Genomic DNA, 18,870 nt, shown 5'->3' on the forward strand with positions numbered 1-18,870 from the left:
AGAGGTGGGCTCAGGACAGCTGCCTGTGGTGTCTGACAGACAGAGAATAGAGGGAAATGGCCACTGTTGCAGTCCCAGTGCCCCTTCAGCCCTTGCCGCTGTAGCCCTCCCACCCTCTCGCTCAGCAAAACCAATGGCACATCTGTTTATCTTGAATGAAACCTAACAATCAATTTTTAGCAATTTATGGAGATGCAATTTAAAAACACAAAACGGTCTCCCCTGCCTCTGCTTCCAATCCTTAAAACATGGATTGCTATAAACTGGTGGCATTAGCTCCAGGTTTTAAGTGTATTGAGTAAGACAGACATGTCATCACTTAAAAACTTGAATGGTTCTCCCAGTTTTCTGAATTTATCATTATGGTGTAAGATTTTTTTTCTTTCAGAGTATTTACCAAAGCATTTCTTAGCAGGCTCCCCATCTGAGCTGGTTATTCTGCCTGAGACACCCTGAATCCCCCTTCTCTCCTCCCTACTAACCACTGAAAGCTTTCAGGAAATTTCTTTAAATGTACCCATTTTTGGACTTCTTTCAGAGCATCTTCTGTGGTTTGAACCCTGGAGTGCATTGTGGGTTCCCCACCATACTGCAGAAGCTGGAATTTGGCTGTGGAAAATATGCTAGGAGAGGTTTTTTTCACATTCACCTGACTCCAGGAGCTGGGAATTAATGAGCACCGAATAGCCTGACAAGATCAAACTCGTAAGAGTGGGTGCTCGCTGAAGAAGGCCAAGGAGGTCAGAGATGAAAATTATGGTGTAGCTGGAGCCGTCCTCACTCCTTACGCCCCATAGCATTATGTGCGTGTTGCATGGATTCCCGCAGCTCAGATGTGCTCATGGTATACCTCTGTGGAGTCCTTCTGCCCTAGACGCCAGGGCTGATCCTGCCTACACCTCTGCCGAACCAATCTTTCTCATTTTATCTCTCTTATTCATAGGAGAAATACGGATTTCAAAGGAGGAGGAAAAAAAAAGCCCAGAGATTTGACTATAGGGCCTCAGCAAAAATCTCCTGGCTTTTTTCTGCAGTAACTATTCCAAAGTATGGCCATATTCAGAGATTACCAGGTTGCTGAATACCTTTTTTTCCCCCACTGTGTTCAATAGAAAGTACTTTTCCTTTCCACAGCCTATAAAGGAAGGCTAATCCGCAAACTGAAAGCCAAGTCCTTCACCCTTCCCTTGACGCAGAGAATAAAATTCGGCAAGCAGTAATCACATCGTAACCGTTGCCTAAGGCCTGATTCACGCAGGATGAAAGGTCAGCGAGTGGTACGTTTACAGATGACCTCTGTCAGCTCCTAGAAAGAAAAAGCAAAGACAACAGCCAATGTTTGCGGGAAAGGCTAGCTCAAGCACAACCGAATGGGGATCCAAGTGTAAGAGAAGGAGCAGAAAAGTGTCCTTGCATCCCCATCTAGTGGCTTTTGGTAAAACAGGCCCTTTAGTTTTTCAACGTTTTCTCCTATACCTGTTAATAAGGCCTTGCAATCTGCTAAATGATAGACAGGCATCAGAAACACTTGTCTGAGTCAAAGATGCGTTGTTTGATGTTTCTTCACACTGAATTTTTAATTAATATCTGTCAGTAAGTTTTCAGGCTTTCAAAGTGGTTTTCTCCATCTCTGCTCACTTTGTACTGGAGTCACTGTGGCTGCCGGGAGCTGCTTCTGCTCCAAAGCGCCCGGCTGCCATGCTCCAGGGACATAAATACCAGGGTTTGAGAAATAGAATCATAGAATCATTTGGGAAGGGACCTTAAAGACCATCTAGTTCCAACCCCCCTGCCATGGGCAGGGACACCTTCCACTAGACCGGGTTGCTCCAAGCCTCATCCAGCCTGGCCTTGAAGACATCCAGGGATGGGGCATCCACAGCTTCTCTGGGCAACCTGTCCCAGTGCCTTCCCACCCTCTCCAGGAAGAACTTCTTCCTGATATCTAATCTAAACCTCCCCACTTTCAATTTAAACCCATTCCCCCTTGTCCTGTCACTACAGGCCCTTGTAAAAAGTCCCCCCCAGCTTCCTTGTAGCCCCTTCAGGCACTGGAAGGTGCTATAAGGTCTCCCAGGAGCCTTCTCTTCTCCAGGCTGAACAAGCCCAATTGTTCATGGGCTTGTTAAGATGGCAGAACTTAGTGCCAATGGAGAGGAAACACTAGGCAAACTTTCAAAGAAATGTTAATTTAGCTAAGCATAGTCTTTTTAAGAGCAGGACAGAGGATCAGCCAAGGCTTCTGTGAAAGGTGAGCATCCCCCACATGACTCGTACCCGCGCTCCCACCATTTGCTTTTTCTGTTCACCCAGAGAAGGGCGACTCATCGTCTTATTTCCACTGATTGTATAAAAAGAAGTATTCTGGTTTTGTAACAGATTTTTGCCTGGCAGGGTGGCTTCTATTGAGGCACTTTGTGTGCGGGGAGTGTCCAGGCCGTTTCCCTTCCAGGTGGTGCGGTGTGACGCGTGCCGTGGTGGCTGGGCTCAGCCTTGCTTTAAGAGGAGGTAAGTGAACAGAATTTCAATTCTGATCCTTCGTTTCAGGTGCAATTGAAATGCGATCAGTAACATTAATAATTCAACGCTACTTTTGTGTTATCTGCTGTCTGAACTCATTATGGTCCCTATGAGAGCTCAGGACCCACGGGTGCAGGGTCTGCCAGCAGTGTGGATCACCTTGCAGGTGCTGTGACTGACCCAAACTGCCCAGGTCTAACTCCTGCACCTGCAGACTGACTCACAGGTACAGGCTGACTGGTGAGCCCCACTGAAGCACAGGAGCATCACATTTAGCACACCAGCACCCCTGAGAAACCTTAACTAAAGCAAAGCTCCTGCGGCACCACGCTCCCCTGGTTGTACCCCCCACCTCAGTCACCCCAGCCTTATAAGGATCCCTTATCACAACCTATTTCTTACCAGACCTCCTGTCCCCCTTAGCCCATCCTCCTGAACCAGAAAAACTTCTCAGGGAGTCCCCACAGCTGTAGAGTCTGCACTGCTGACTTTGAGCTGGGGACAAAACGTCCTTTTCTGGCAATCCTCCACTTTTCCGTACAGTGGGGGTTGCAGATGCCCTGGGTTTGGAGCACTGTACCTGTCGGAGGTGTTTAATCCTGCCAACTCTGTGCTCCCAGCACATGCTATCGGCAGCAGCACAGGTGCAGCCGGGGAAATTTAAATTCTGAGTGTATTTTCCCTGTCTGAAGACCTGTGAGCTCTTCAGGGGTAAAAGGCACACTTCATCGTACCTGTCTTTGCTCTCAAAGATACTTCTTTTTTGGAACACTGTATGCTCTGTATAGCAAAAGCTGGTCTTCACCTTGAATCAAAGAGCCTTTCCGAAGGTGGTCACGTTGGACTCTCCCTCTGCCCTTGCCTTAGCTCTATAATTACCACTACATGAGATGTGACCTCTAGTCAAATAGTTTGGAAAGGGTGATTTGAAAAGCTCTGGGAGAACTGCACCAGCAGCCAGGCTTTAGTGAAAAGTCAGGAAAGGTTGTGTTAAAAAAATATAATTGATTTCCACACCTAGATGCTTTGTTTTTTGGAGAGGTTGAATAGAAATGGGGCTGGAATGGCCAGGCTCTGCAGCTTGTTGTGATGGCCTGATGGAGGTGGAGCATCGGGGGGGCTCAGCACCCTGGGCAGTCCCGGCCTTGGGCAGGCTTGGCACTGGGAAAAGGGAATGACCTATTTCTGCAGGATCAGCCCAAAACTGACCTCCACAACCTCAGCGTGTGGGGAAAAACACTGGTGCTTTGTTTTTCTTACACTGCAGCCTGGCTTAGCTTTAGCCATCATCTCACTGATCAAAAAAACAAACCCTCAGCTTTTTCAATTTGCATGAAAAACAGAGTTTAGAGCGGATTTAGTCCTGAGCTTGCCAGCACAGCCGAGAGCACAGCGTGTGGAGGGTACATCCTCCAAAGCCAATTCCTGCCGGCGCAGGCAGCTACCCACAATGTGCTGTTGTTTCCAGTGCTGGGGAACAAAGGCTGTTGTTGTAGGCTAATGCCGGCTCAGTTGTGGCATGCGCCTACGTGGGTTGGTGAAGCTGGTGGGGGGGAAATGGGGGGGCCAGGAAGGGATGTCAATCCCCAGGGGATGTACAAGGAGGTTTCCAAGGGCTCCTGGAGGCTTCTCTACAGCTCCGGTTGCTCCGGGAAGGTATGGCTTTCTGCCGCGGCCCGTGGGGTGCTGATCCCTGGCAGTGGGGTGGAGGGGTGCCCACTGTGGAGTGGGTGGTGTGGCTCAGCTGGGACCAGGCGGAGGTGGCCAGGGGACACGAGGGAGCCATGGCTGTGCCGTGTGGGGCTTGTGCCTGGGGTTTGGTGTCTCTGGTGGAAACATTTGTGGATTGAAATGGTTGATGTAAAACCATGGCCTGGGTGGTCAAACAGCAGCAGGAGCTGAATCTGCATTTTAGGGTGAGCGAAGAGGTTCTGGTTGTTCCTTACCTTTGATTTGAATATTTTGGTTAAGAGCAGCGATGTGGCTGTTTCCAGTTTAACATGCTGCTATGGACCTGCCTTGGAGATAACTTACACCCTTTTGGAAGCCAAAGCTAGTATAAACCAAGACAGGTCACTTGGTGGTGCAGCATCCTCACCTCAGAACATGATCCCTGGACTCAGTGAGCCGTTTTTGGGGAGGCATCTCAGTAAGGGAGGAGGTTTTATTTGTTGTCTGGTAAATCTGTTCTGCCCGTTGCCTTCAGGGAAAGGGAATGGAGAGGATCCTAATGCTGTGCTTTCAGCCACTGGACCTCACTTAGAAATATAAATTCTCTAAAAAAAAAGTCAAAAAAAGCATCAGTCTTGTGGATGCTGGTAGGAGAAAGGGACAAATCCCGGTGCAGGGAGCAGCCAGGTTTTTCTGTATTTCTAATAGCAAATGCTGCACCTCCATGCCATCCTATCCTAGGTGATCTCCAGCCACCTCTGGCTTGCACAGCTGTCTCCCAAAAATGTTTCCTGTGGTTTTGCAAGCAGAGTGGGAGCTGGCTGGGCTCGCAGCCCCCCCAGCCCTGTCTGCCCATCCCCTTTGTCCCCTTCACAGGGCAGGGACGGGGGGTGCCAGGCTGCCCACGGGCCTCTGGTGCCCGCTGGCAGGTACCGTCACTATTTCCCTCGTGAGTCAGAGATGGAAAAATCACTTGCCTGTCTCTGGGCAACCAGCGAGTCCCTCTTCTCTCCAGAGAAAGCAGGGATCTCCCAGTGCATCCCCAGTGTGTCCAGGCAGCAGCTTGACAAGGATGCAGGGAAGTGTCTCCTTCTGCCCAGGGCAGCGAGCACGAAGGAGAGGCAGGGTTCAAGGCAAATTAAAAAGTGGATAGAAATGGCCCCTGGTCCACTCAGGTTTAAAAGGTTTGGAAGTCTCAATCTGCCACCTTTTTGTCTCCTCCCCTGCGAAACAGCACAGCTCCCATGCGATGAGGTCAGCCCCGCAGACGTCAGGCCTTGCGCATCGCCCGCCCTGGCCCCTCGCTCCTTCCCCACGGGGCTCAGGTTTCCCCTTCGCGCCCCAGTGACGCGGGCTGTCCCGACAGGTGCCGGCCGAGCCGCGGCTGTGCGCCGGGGTCACTGCCAGCACCGCGGCGGGTTGAGCGGACGGTGCGGAGCGGGACGGCAGGAGGACATGCTTACATAGGGGCCTGGCACCTGGCTAACCCCCAGCCCCATGCCCAGCCGCCGTGTCCCAGCACGGCACCCGCCCCAGCCATGGACCCAACCCCGGAGATGAAGAGGTATGTGGATTTTGGAAAGGAGTGAGGGTGCGTGCTTCCCCACTGTCCAGCTTTGTGGCAGAGCCAGCCCTACTGCCCCTGTATCACGGGCGGATGTGTGTAAGGTGGGAGTAACAGCACATGGGCTATGTCCTGGGAGGGATAGGGTTAAACTAACCTTTGTGAGGAGACCTTTAGCCCCTTAGCAGCCAAAGTTCAGGTGTAATGAAAGGTGATTTATGAAGATGTTCTTGCAATTTTTGTTGCTAGAAACATCTTGAAGTTAATGACTTTTTGCAACATAAATGTGCTGCATCACGTAAAGTGACACCATGAATATTGTCTGTGCCCTGCACCTTCAGCCTGTGATGCAGCCTGCTCAGTTCATGGAAGGGAAATCGTTTATCCTTGCTAACGGCGAGCTCCGACTTAGCCAGGAGCTGCGGCAGGACCATCTGCCCACAAGCATCCCAGTCCCTGGCAGTCACTGCTTCAGTCCCACTGAAGGCTGTCAGGGTCTGGGGATGGGCAGCATCAGCCCAAAGCAGTCAATTTTCAGACCTAGGCTAGATTTTAAGCCAGATTTTAGAGGAACCCCATTGTTCCCAGCTATGAGTAAGCCTGTTTCACCTTCCCAGCAACAGGCATTAACCAATCTTAGAAACCCTGCCTAGGGAGAAACAGCAAAAGTCTCGGTGGAAGAGTTATCTTGGCATCATCCATCCTGGCGAATACTTGTGCTGCAGTCTGTCCAGGTCACCTGGCAGGTCTGGGATAGCTGGAAACATTTGACCGGTCAGAAATGGAGTTCGTGTCCCCAGACCCTGAGAGGTGCTCCTCTCCGCCCAGGGGAAGCCACGCTACCCCTCGGCCTTTTACTGGGAGATTTATTCTGAAAACCATCTTGCTCAGTTCAGCCAACTGAGAGGACAGAATAGTCCTCTGTTTTGACAGGGGGAGATGGAAGAGGTCAGAGGTTTGAGTGGAGATTGGAGGGACTGGCCTGCAGCCAAGTTGGAGTTTATGGAGGTCGGTTGAGTTCAGGCCTGTTTGCTGAATTTCTGTGAGAGATTTTCTGAGGAGAGGTCCTGTTAAGGTGGTGGAACTGAGACCCTTAATGTACTTTGTGGCAGCCAGGCATGTGACTTTGGCAGTGAACTCGGTTGGGATCCATGGTTTCTGCAGAAGTCTGGCAGCATCCCAGCGCCCCTGAGACTTCGGGTTCACCTCAGTCTTTTCTTGCCTTCGTCAGCCAAAGCAGTGTGCTATTTGCATGTGTGGCCACTTCCTTGCTACCTGCTAGCACAATCATTCCAAAGTGTATCTCAGAGCCCTACCACAAAACTCCCTTTTTTTCTTTTCCACCTCCTGGCTTGTGTCTTACTCATGCAGGACTTTCCTCCCTGGCAAATGGGACTCAGGGACTGCTTACTGCTCTTGCAGACTGCTGGTCATGAAGCATTTCCTAATGGAAAAGCTTTGGGAGGAGCAATGTGTCTAAACCCAGGTCATACAGGAATATCACTCCTCAGTCTTGCTGTGCACCTCGATATTGAAATGTGGTCACCCAGAAGATGACTATCCCCCTTGCACAGATAGCCTCACCCCAACAGTTTCTTTGAGGAAGTGAGGTCCTTGCTTCAATTTAATTTTGTAGTTTCCTTTCGCTAGTGGCACCTCATCCCTTATTTTATAGATGACACATGCTGTCAAAGGAAAATGAAGATGTGACTTCATTGTGGGACATCTTCACTAAAACCCCTAAACAAAGAATGAAAACATTTATGGTCAAATGACCCCTTTGACTTTTGCCCTTTGAGTCTTGTGCCTTCTACATATTACCCAGTGTGATATTTGCAGCTAGGAAATACAGAAGTTAAAAAAAAAAAAGGCAAAGCAAAAAGATCCAGGAAACATTGGGCCAAGTAGATCTTTTAGCAATTCAGATACTGAAGCTCATTATCATAGAATCATAGAATGGTTTGGGTTGGAAGGGCCCTTAAAGATCATCTAGTTCCAACCCCCCTGCCATGGGCAGGGACACCTTCCACTAGACCGGGTTGCTCCAAGCCTCATCCAGCCTGGCCTTGGACACTTCCAGGGATGGGGCATCCACAGCTTCTCTGGGCAACCTGGTCCAGTACCTCACCACCCCCTCTTTCCGAATTTCACTGCTATTTCTTCTACTCCGTTCATGATTAAAGGTTTCACAGAGTGTGTAATATCAGTTAGTCTAATGCCTTCCACTCTATTGACAAGTTAACGATTCTTCAGAGGTAGGAAAAGCTTCCACAACACATCTCAGACGGGCACTGGTGCAGGTGGCCAGTCCATTGCTGATACTTACAGGTGATCAGCTAACCAAGAAGTTTTGATTCACTTTATTTTAGTAAAAGAGAACAAACAATATAGCTTGCCAGGCAAGGAAAATTATCCCTGGAGCATCTTCTTCTGTTCTGTATTTTCAATGAAGCTTCAAAAAAGCATACAGGTTCTTCAAATAACTGAAGTGCTATACTTTCCTTACAGGAATAGGTTCCCCAGCATGAACTTTGAAGCAGAGATTCTGACAGCTCCACACGATAATTCAGGTATTTGGGAGAAAAAAACCAAGGAGATTAAAGTAAAATGCCCACTCAGCCTGCTACCACTACAAACGTGTTTTAATTCTTTTGGAGTTAGAGATTGTTTTTTACTTAAAAAGAAAGAAACAGGGTGCTGAACTGACTGCAGTTCAGGTGATTTCAGGTTTATGTTAGGGTATAGTTCTAAGTGTTGTGGGTAGATGTTGATATCTTTACCTCCAATAGGGCTAGACATAGGGTCTCCATACATACCTACCAGAAACACAGCTGCCAATGACATGTGGGTTTGGGAACAAGGCAGGCATCCAGTTTAAAATCACACAGTGCTGCTTGAGGATTATTTTATTGAATACTAACTTTCCAACATGTTGAGGCTGGTACTGCGACTGCCTTCCTACTGCAGCCCTCTGTCTGAGATAGACCCCAGAGCCAGTACTTGGCGGAATGGCACCCTCTCATGAGGCTCAAGTCTTGGTCTCATCGCTGTTCCTCGCACCCAAGCAGCTGGCCAGAGCGTGTGCCCTGGCAGGAGCACTGTCATTAGGATGAGACAGCAGGAAAGTGAGTTTTTGCAGTAACTGCTTGCAAATCCTTGAGTAGCGCTGGGCATTGGTTCAGAGCTAGCAATCTTGGTCTCAGCCGCCCACATTTGAGCGTAAGCCCGTTCAGATGAAATGCTTTTGCCGTCAGTTGCCCTCCCGGCCACAAGCTGCAGTTCCCAGTGGGGAATTCACCTCCCCAGCAGAACACCATAGTCCCATGCCAGCAAGAGAAGGAAATGAGGTGCACAGGGTTGACTGTTTTTGCCTCAGGTGCAGGTGGCAGTTTTTGTGTTGCATCACGCCTAACCGGAAGCGTGCCAACAGCTGTTGATCTCGGTTACGCCGTCCACCATGTGCAAGAGCAACGGCCCCTCCAGGTTGGGACCTGCTGTTTGATTGCCTTGAGTCTTCCAGAAAAAACACTCCAGTTACCCCCCTTTCTGCAAAATGAGTGCCTTGTGTCTGGCTTAGCATTTTGGAGACATTTTCCTCAGGCTGACCTGTAGTAATGAGGCACTTAAACAAATACGCTGATGTCAAAGGGCATCTGGGAATATTTTTCAAACCCTGAGTAGGAACAGGTTGGAAAGTGTTCACACAAGCTCACCTGCTGGGCCATGCATCTTCTGTACCATCTTCCCCAGTCTCTGGCTTCTGTGGGGTTGGGTTTCTTCCACAAGGTAAGTGCTTTGATCCTTCATTTGCCTTGAAGCTGCTGACACACCATCTGTATTTATTTCTCAAGAGCTATATGTGATCCCTTCCATGAGAAGTCTCACGGCTGAGGAGTATGTCGAGGCCTTTAAGTCATTTTTGGATCATTCAACAGAGCACCAGTGCATGGAGGAGTTCAACAGGGAAGAAATGCCTAACATCATGGCTAGGTAAGGACTGCTTCCACTAGTGTGGGAAAGCCATCGGTTATCTTGGGAGGGCACCCCACACACAAGGGTCAGCAAATGTGTTTAGAGATTCTCTGGGGCATGAATGAACTTTGAATGCTTTTCAATTTTAAGTCCTTTAATAGTGGTCTTTAGGATATTCTGTTTAATGACTCCAGAATACGTGCTATTTCAATTAATACACTGTGCTGCCTCTCAGCTTATGTCAAGGCAAGAATCAAGACCTCATTTTCATGTCCATCTCTTTTCATTAGCTGATTTTCCAAGGATTAAAGTATTTTTTGTTGTTTATTTTTTCAAAAGAAAGCTCTCTCTTGTGCTCTCTCCCTGCTTTTGGGACTTCATCACACATCAGTCCAAACTGAAACACATCTCTAATTCTCTTCCAGTGACTAATTCCTGGTTTTCTCAATCCCCTAAGACCTCCTTATTTCTATCCTAAGTCGATTTGCATTGCTTAAGTACCAAATGATAATCAGTTTTGTGAAGTATTGATGTAATAAATTAAGCCTGGATGACTGCAGATAAGTTTTAGAGCAGCCTAGATCCAAACCACAAGAAAGATCTTTCAAGTTTGGGCAATTTTTGAATGTTATGGAAACTATGCTCCAATGGGGAAAAAACCAAACGAGGTAGGCAACTGCAGACCTATATATCTGAATATATGTATGAAAGCAATAGAAATAATAATTAAAAAATTATTTGTATTGGGAAATTTTAAATGAAAAATTTACTGATGTGAATTTTAAACAATGCAAAACATTGGAACTTCCTGTCATGTTGATTGTGGCTCTGTCAAAGGGTCTTGACCCTCACCCTCCTGGACTAGCTCATACCCCACAGGATTTACTACTCTTTTCCCTCTTGCTGAATCATTGCTGCGGCATCTCCTCGGCTTGTGTTTGGGAAACTCAATCCCTCTGCACAGCCCACGCCTGAGAGCAGAATAAGGCCATAAAACATGTCAGAGCAGTGGGGCTCCTCATCCTCAAGCCAGGCTGTTATTAAAGATTCTGCTAGGAACCACAAACTTTGGATGGTAGGTTTTTTTAATGATTTCAGAAGTAATTTTTCTAAAGTAAAAGTGATTGAAGATTTTGAACTTTCCTCCCAGTTTCAAACCAAAATGAATATTGAAAGGAGAGGATTTCCAGTCATATGGATACTCTGATTTTTTAATTTTTCTGGACACTTATATCCAATATTGGAAAATCAAACTTACCTCCAGAGGGTACAAAGGTTTCTCCCTGGCTCACCTTGTCCTGTGGCCCTGGCTGGGAAGCACTGCCCATCCCATCGCATCCCATCCCACCCCAGCACAGCCCTGCTACCCCCAAAGGGAACCCTTTGCCCTGGGTTTCCCCGAGGCCCTTTTGCACGGTGCCAGCCACAGCTTGAAGAAAGCTCTCTGGCAAAGGATGAGAAATGCTATATCCTGATGTCTACTGTACTTTGAAATGTGAGCTTGCTAATACGGGGCTGGCTCCCACCACGCAGCTGGTTATAGCTGGGCTCCAAAGGGATGCTCAGATTTCTATCCCAATTCACTTAGCAAAACTCAGTTAAATTTCCAGTGTGGCATCCAAGATATTAGCATTAAAACATGAAGTTGTGTGACATAGCGTGGTTAAGTAACGTGTACTTATCATTTCAGTCTCGGCAATGGAAAATCGACTATAAATGTTCTAGGAGTTGGAAGCGGCACAGGTAAGGAGCTTAGCAGCACCGCAGATGCTGGGGGTGGGGAGTCCCCATGGGTAGCAGAAAGTGATACTGGGGATAACCACTCAGGATTTAATAATAGTGTAAGAGTGGCAAAACGTTGTGTGGAGAGAGATGCTCCCTCTCTTCCTTCCCCATCTCAATTCTGGAATGCTGCTGTTCAAATCTGTCCAGAAGTGAGGTGAGTGTGATGACTTTAGCTCAGACTCTGCCTCTTGATGACTCTCCCCTGACTTTATAAGTCTCAAATCAAGGGGCCCTGCTCCAGGTTAGGTACAAGAGCATCTTCAAACCTCGTCAGAGGGAATGAGAGACATCCCAGAGGTTTGTTCCACCTGAAGTCCTGTCTTAGAATATCCCACCTGAAGGAATCCCTTGTTTTGCTTTGCTGTTAGGGATCCCGGAGGCCAAAGCTGGACAGTGCTCTGCTACAGGTGCTGCTAAACCAGCTGGCCACGACACGTAGTGCAGGGCCTCATCCGCTTTCTCGAGGCGTGTTTCTTTGTTACTACTGAGTTTTTATCCACTGATAAGAAAGGTTTAACTGTAAATGATACTTCCCCCCAGGGTGGAACAAACTTCTGGAAAAATAACTTTAAAGCTGTTCAAAATGCATTTGTGTTAAAAAAAAAAAAAAAAAAGTGGTGAAACATCCGACTTTGATCCTAGTGAAACTGAGAGAAAATAAAAAGTAGAGAAAAGAAGTGGCAGTTTGCTTTGTCAGAGTTTGCTTTTGCTTTAAAATGTATTTTTAGCTGAACTCTGTGTTAATACTTTCAAATTAAAGTATTTTTCTCACTTTTTCTTGTTTGTTTTCCTGAGTAAGAGAAAAATAGCATTGGATTATTTTCCCCGGTTGGGAATATGTTGGAGCACATGAGAAAGCAAGGAGGAAGAAATGATTCAGTTCTCAATTACACTCTATTTTCATTAAGTAATATAAAACCAAAATTCTGACTCCGAGAAAACACAAGGGAAAAATGAACTTTTTGCACCGTCCTCATTTTTTCTTATTTCCTCTTCAGAAGATGTTTTAGGGGAAAAAATGAAAGCTCTAAATCGTCCTGGGTTTCCTGGGTAGCTGTCCCTCATGGGTGCTGGGGCAGGGGTACAGACTAGCACCCCTTCAGCTTGCCCACAGCTGCAAGAGCTGCACTTCTGCAGCCAGGCAGAGCAGTGAGCTAGGATGGCATTGAGCAAAAGGTTATATCTGATCCCTGACCTTTCTAGGCTTGGACTCTGATTTCACAGAGCCCCCAGAATTAGTTTAGTTGATGAAAATATTCATGGGGATTAGTGACCGACTTCACATCTTAAAAGACTGTTGTCCAGTCCGTATCACATTTTCTCCTTTACCCCATGTTTTCCGTGGCTGGTTTAACTGTCTGGGCTGTAACCTCCCAGTTAGTGCCAGCATGGGTTGCTGTTTGCATGGGGGCTTCACTCAGGGCAAACTTTAGCATTCCTGTTCTGTATTTTACAGCTTGGTTTTGCAGACACCCCAGTTGTGAATGTTATTACCTGCACTTGCAAAGACTGTATTAGGGTATTTTAGAGAGATGGAGTAAAAAAACCCACACCTACCAAACCACTTTTAAGATACCCATTTGGTGATGATACCCACTGCCAGCATCAGTGGCTCCAGGGCATGGGACAGGGATACTCTGCCTCCCACCTGCCCAGAGCCCACGTCAGCACCTCTAATTGCTGGTGCTCCCAACCCAGGCACAGCTAACTGGCACTTAGGACTGTCTAAAATTATTCGGCTGCTTGCTTTAGGGATCTTCCTTCCTGTCAGCAATACTGGTCCGTTCACCCACCTTCAATGGATGCAGCCGCAGGCCCTTTCCTTGTGCCTTAGCCAGCCCTGCACCACTGCCACTGCATTCCTCAGAGGTCTTCGGTACTTTTTCTCCAATTTCAAAAGACTCGTCCTTCCTTGGATGTCCCTGTAGTGCTGGCATGGCTGATATTTCCCTCCTTGTTCTATTTATCACAACACCTGCTGAAGATGATGACGTTTCTCATAGCTGGTACATCAGCTGAAAGGCTAGGGAAGATGCAGTATCTCGTGTCAAGCCCTCTGTGAATGACATTTGCAAGGGCAGGACTATTTTTACACCCCACAATCAGCTGCAGACAGGATTCTCACAAAGGTCCACTCAAGGTGGTCATCTCTCCTGTTTCTTTCCATAGTCCCAGGTGAACCAGATGGACTATGCACACTTGGTGTATCATAGCCTTTCTGAAAGAAACAAGGGTGACCTGCATCACCTTGAAAGAAGCTGGCACTTTCCTCGGTCAGAAGAACAGACTGCTACTTGCTCCTCCAGAACTTAACAACAGAGGAGCACTGGTAGCTAAATTTGCAGGGTACCAACACACAAACATGAGTCTCTATTTGCAGCTCCAAGATAGCGACTAGTTAGTAGATGCCCAGGGCTGAGACCATGTGGCTGGTCGCCAAAGAAGGAAGACCCAGGGTACTGCATGTCAATGTGTCTTTCCTCTTGTCATGCAGGTCCCCAGGTCTCCAGGCCATGTCACACCAGCAGCAGAGGAGCCATCCCCTCCCTGGGGCAGTGCCAAAGGCATGGACCCCCCTGTGCCATGCTGAGGTTGCACAGCTGTGCCAAATCCCTCCAAGCTTTTTAGCTTTGTTGAAAAATAATGCTTCATGGGTTGTTTGTTTGTTTTTCAATCATTGATCTCTGATTATTTTGAACCGTCTGTCCCGTGACCCAGAGTATTGGCATTAGCAGGTTTCTGCACTGTTGCTTATCTCCTTGTTCTTAGTCTTAACTGCAATTACGTGTTCCCTGGAGCAGTAAGATGTCATGGTAAGACTGGGTGGATGCCACCATGCAAACCACAAGATAAGGTGTGCCTCACTTCTACTGGGGGTTTTTCTGGCAGCAGAGCCAGCAGGTGCACCAGCATGCTGTCACCACATTTATGTACTTTAAAAAGTAATGTATTTGTGTTTGTGACTAGGCGAGCAGGATTTGAAAATGATCAGGGTACTGCAGGCTGCGCACCCAGGGGTCCTTATTGACAACGAAATCATAGAGCCCAACCCACAGCACGTGGCAGCTTACAAAGGTAAAGCGAGGAACATTGATTTGAACGATGACCTTTTCTGCTGTTTTGTGAAATTCATGTTTTGTTTCTACTTTTTAAAACAGAGTTGGTGAATCAAGCTCCAGACCTTCAGAATGTCTCTTTTATTTGGCACCAGCTCACTTCCTCAGAGTATGAACAGCAGGTGAAAGAGAAAGGCGCACATAAGAAATTTGACTTCATCCATATGATCCAGGTAATGGAGTATTGCTTGAATACAGGAGCATTAGCTTTAACTACTCCCTCATCTCTGCTGTATGCATGAAGCTAAGGAGGCCAGAGCTAAGCACAGTTCTCTCGTGAGCAATAACTTCTGCAGCAGCTCTACAAACACCAAACCTCATTCCATATCCACCCTGGTTTTGATCTCTGGTTTAACGGTATATAGTGAGTAATAAAGCAGGACGAGTCTCAGGCTATCACCTGTCGCGTAGAGATCAACAATTATGCTTTGCTGCTGAAAGAAAAGATTGATTTTTTTGCCTTATCATAGAATGGTTTCGGTTGGAAGGGACCTTAAAGATTCCAACCCCCATGCCATGGGCAGGGACACTTTCTAATAGGTTAGGTTGCTCAAAGCCTCGTCCAGTCTGGCCTTGAAGGCAGCCAGGGATGGGTGATCAGAGTCATTTGGATGGCACTGAAGGGAAAAATTAGTGAAGGGAAAAGTTAGGTCTAAAAAGTTAGACCAGCGTCAGGTTGTGGGTCAAAAATTATGCTGCTGTGTCTCTGATAGTGATGACACTGATGCTTTTTGTGCCAATTATATTTTGTAAAAAATATATTATTCTCTCATGTTAGTGGCTTTTATTGCTTGTTTCTTTTATTTCATTTTGCTTTCCTTTCATAAGAGCTGGTTTCACAACCAGAAAGTATTTCAGGGATTTGATGACTGAGTCAAGGACTAAGTTACAAGTCCTGAGGGCAGGTTTCTAGATGAGCTCTGCTTCATCCTAGTGCAAATTCCTCAGTGTCTGGAAGAGATCCAGCCTGCTCATGGCCCAGACACAAGGCAGAAATGCCCTGGTGATAAGGACTATCCACAGATAGCAGGGGATTCCCGTGTGCACATACTTTCAACCACAAAACTGCACTAGGCTCAAAGGGCAACAATGGGCAGGTCAGCATCTGGCTGGAGGCCGAGCAGAGGGTCCCTGGGTCTGACCCCAGGCTGTTGGTGCCAGTGGGGAGCTGGTGATGCTCAGTCCTGTGGAGCATCCCTAAATGTGCATGCTGAGCCAGGACAGGCTGGGAAGCAACTGGGAAGTAACTGAAAACAACTACTCTATAGAGAAAGGGTTTAAGCCTTTGAAGGGTCATTGCACTGTGGAAGAGGAATGATGACTGTGGGTAACCCTTGTCCCTCCCAGATGCTGTACCGTGTGGAGGATATTCCCAATACTATCAAGTTTTTCCACAGCTGCCTCGACCATGATGGTAAACTGCTGATAATAATTTTATCAGGTAAGAGAGACCTTTTATTTTTGGCCTTCTTGTTGGTGACCTTTGAAGTGTGAGAGCCACAAATATTTGTTACAGGATTTCAGTAGAGCTTATTCTATAGTAATTAAATAAAACAAATGCTGTATTTCATAGGGAGCATGCAATCCTGGGCTTAGCCTCTTGGACCCGAATGCCTGATGGGACTACTTAAACACGGCCCTCACGCTCTTGCTTCCCTGCTTATGAAGTAGAGGAGTTGCTTTGTACCTCCAAGAGACCTCCTTCTGTGAAATTGCTGGCTAGAGAGAAGTGTGGCTATTCATGAATGAGGGTCAGTCCTTCTTCATGGTGAAAACAGCACTGTAAAACAGAACCTGAGCTCTGGGAGGACTTGTCTTAGGGCTCTTACCTCTGCACAGTGATGGACCAGACCCCAGCAGGACAACGGGTCCTGCCAAGAGCTGTGAGCTTTATGGCAGGACAGGAAAAAGGCACTTTTACAACCTCACAAAACTTACTAAAAAAACCCCTGAGATTTTTGTTCCAGTGTGCTATTCATGAATCCCTGGCTTATGGTGCGGTGGATAAAGAACAATTCCCTGTGTTCACCATTACAACTCCCCCTAGCATTGCTGGTAGGCTGTTTCCCTTGTGAGCTCGGACTCGCCTTTTGAGGGATATATTCTTGTTTGTGAATTTAAAATTGAAGTTCAATGTATAAAACCATCAGCACTATTCTACCAAAGAGGCAGTTAATAGGTAGCATGCATGTGCAGGCTCAGTGCACGGATTTATCTGTGTGTACTCCTCGTCCTGGGGAAATCCAGTGCTGGAGGCTGTCTCCTTGGTTTTCTTTAAATGGGAGAGTTCTGGGAGGAGGGCTGAGGGAAGTCACAGTTTTACTCCTCCCCAGGCATGGCTGTTTATAAGTGAAGTCAAGTAAAGGACAAGCTCTTCTATTGCTCCTGGCAAAGTCTGGGCCAGCAGCAAAGGAGCGCTTCGAAGTCTTTTAGTAGTTGCATTAGCTGTTGTTTGGCTGCCTTGGCATTGCAAAAATGACCTTCCCTCCTGCTCTGGCAGACAGTAGCGGATGGGCCAGCCTATGGAAGAAGTACAGACACTGCTTGCCTTCCACAGACAGCGGCCACTACATCACCTCCAACGGCATCACGGATGTTTTGAAGAGACTGGGTGTTGTGTACCGCGTCTATGAGTTCTCGTCGGGCTGGGATATCACCGAGTGCTTTATCGAGGGGGACCCGGTTGGGGGTCACATGATGGATTTTCTGACGGGGACAAAAAACTTCCTGGGCACAGCCCCGCCGGGGCTGCGGCGGCAGCTGCAAGAAGCTCTCTGCCAGCCCGAGTGCAGCAGCAGGAGGGATGGGAGGATCATCTTCAGCAACAACTTGAGTATGATTGTGGTTGAATCCTAGAGTCCGGACCAACTGCGGAAGACAAGTTAGGGCTGATATAGGGGTGATGCGGTCACAGAAGGGCGTAGTGTAGGGAGAAGGCAACTGGCAGGCAAGAAGGTGAGAAAGTGGGGCTAAGCCGCAGCCTCTCATTCACAGGCAGGGTCAGCGGACACTGCAACACCGTGGATGAGTTCATGGTCCCGCTGAGGTCAATGGAGCCAAGATTTCACCCTGGCTACTTAGTCCAGCCCCAGGAGAATGTCTTCCAGAAAGTACAGAGCTCCATCTCACTGAAAGCCTACATGGACTCTTTTCTAATGGTATGCATCCTGTCTGTGTTTTTGACACTGGGATTTCCACTTTTCTATATAGCCAGCATGTTTACATACCTGAAGGCATGTCTGTATGGCCACGTGCTGCTTTGCAGCCAGGAGGAGGCTGCAGCCCCCATGCTGGCTGCCTACAGACCCACTGCTTCGGGCTGCACCAGGACAAAACCAGCAAGGTGTCCCCGCTGCTTTGCACCCAAGTAATGTGCCTCACTGCACCCAGACCTGAGCTGTAAGATGCTCTGCACTAGGCTGTTTCACAGGGTTTTATCAGTGTAGGTATTTACTGCCTCAGGAGTCTCAGCATCTCGCAATATAGACATGTCTTAAAAATTTATCAGCCTTTTTGTTTAGAGAAATTTTTGGATCCCAGGATGATACTTGCCCTCTGCTCTTTCAGGCAGATATTAATTTTGTTACTTTCTTACTACTTTTTTTCTGCATATAAAATAAAAGCCATCTTAAACCAAAAGCAGTCACATCTTATTCTGTATGTGTGGGCTTACAGAAAATGAAGAGCAAAGAGGTTATTAAGTTAAAAATAAACAAATGCAACATACCATTTTATGGAAGCATTAAGGGTTTCTTGGAGGTCAGAAAGACAAGCCTGAGAGCATGGAAGAGCTGGATGTGAGCTGCAGCTCATCCTTGTGCCACAGCCATGGGAGGCAGCTTGGCTTGCTCAAAGCAGCAAAACAGCACCTTCATTACTTAAGTATAGTGTACGTGGTTACCGTGCTAATACAGGTAAGTTAAGACTATTTCCACAGGGTCTTGAGTTATTCAGAGGGTTAAAGAAGTTGCTGCCAGGGCAGCCAGCTGGAAAGGGAGACCCTGCATGGGATGCCAGTGGGATTCGGTGCTGCATTAAGGGCCAGGGTGCTGTGCAGATCTTGGGCTGGACACATGGGAGGAAAGGGCCTGGGGTCCCTCCACCTTTATTGCAAATAGCTCTCAAGGCAGGAAGCATCAGCTCAGATGGAAAATACTGGCAGGCACATAGCCCACCTCTAACTGATATTTCCGTGCTCAAGCTGGAAAGCACATGCACATGTCCACTTGAAGGGGCTGCAGA

The 18,870-nt window shown here is 47.5% G+C and overlaps 1 protein-coding gene across 1 annotated transcript; it reads left to right on the forward strand.

The window, feature by feature from the left end:
* Positions 1-5,729: 5,729 nt before the first annotated feature.
* On the forward strand, positions 5,730-17,484 carry LOC104507823 (histamine N-methyltransferase A-like). The gene is made up of 8 exons (XM_010149234.1): positions 5,730-5,755; positions 8,264-8,325; positions 9,607-9,745; positions 11,418-11,470; positions 14,480-14,587; positions 14,671-14,801; positions 15,976-16,069; positions 17,129-17,484. The coding sequence occupies exons 1-8, from the start codon at positions 5,730-5,732 to the stop codon at positions 17,482-17,484; spliced, it is 969 nt and encodes a 322-aa protein (XP_010147536.1).
* The last annotated feature ends 1,386 nt before the right edge of the window (positions 17,485-18,870 follow it).

This window comes from Eurypyga helias, unplaced genomic scaffold (genome assembly GCF_000690775.1).
Source record: "Eurypyga helias isolate BGI_N326 unplaced genomic scaffold, ASM69077v1 scaffold5073, whole genome shotgun sequence".
NCBI lineage: Eukaryota > Metazoa > Chordata > Aves > Eurypygiformes > Eurypygidae > Eurypyga > Eurypyga helias.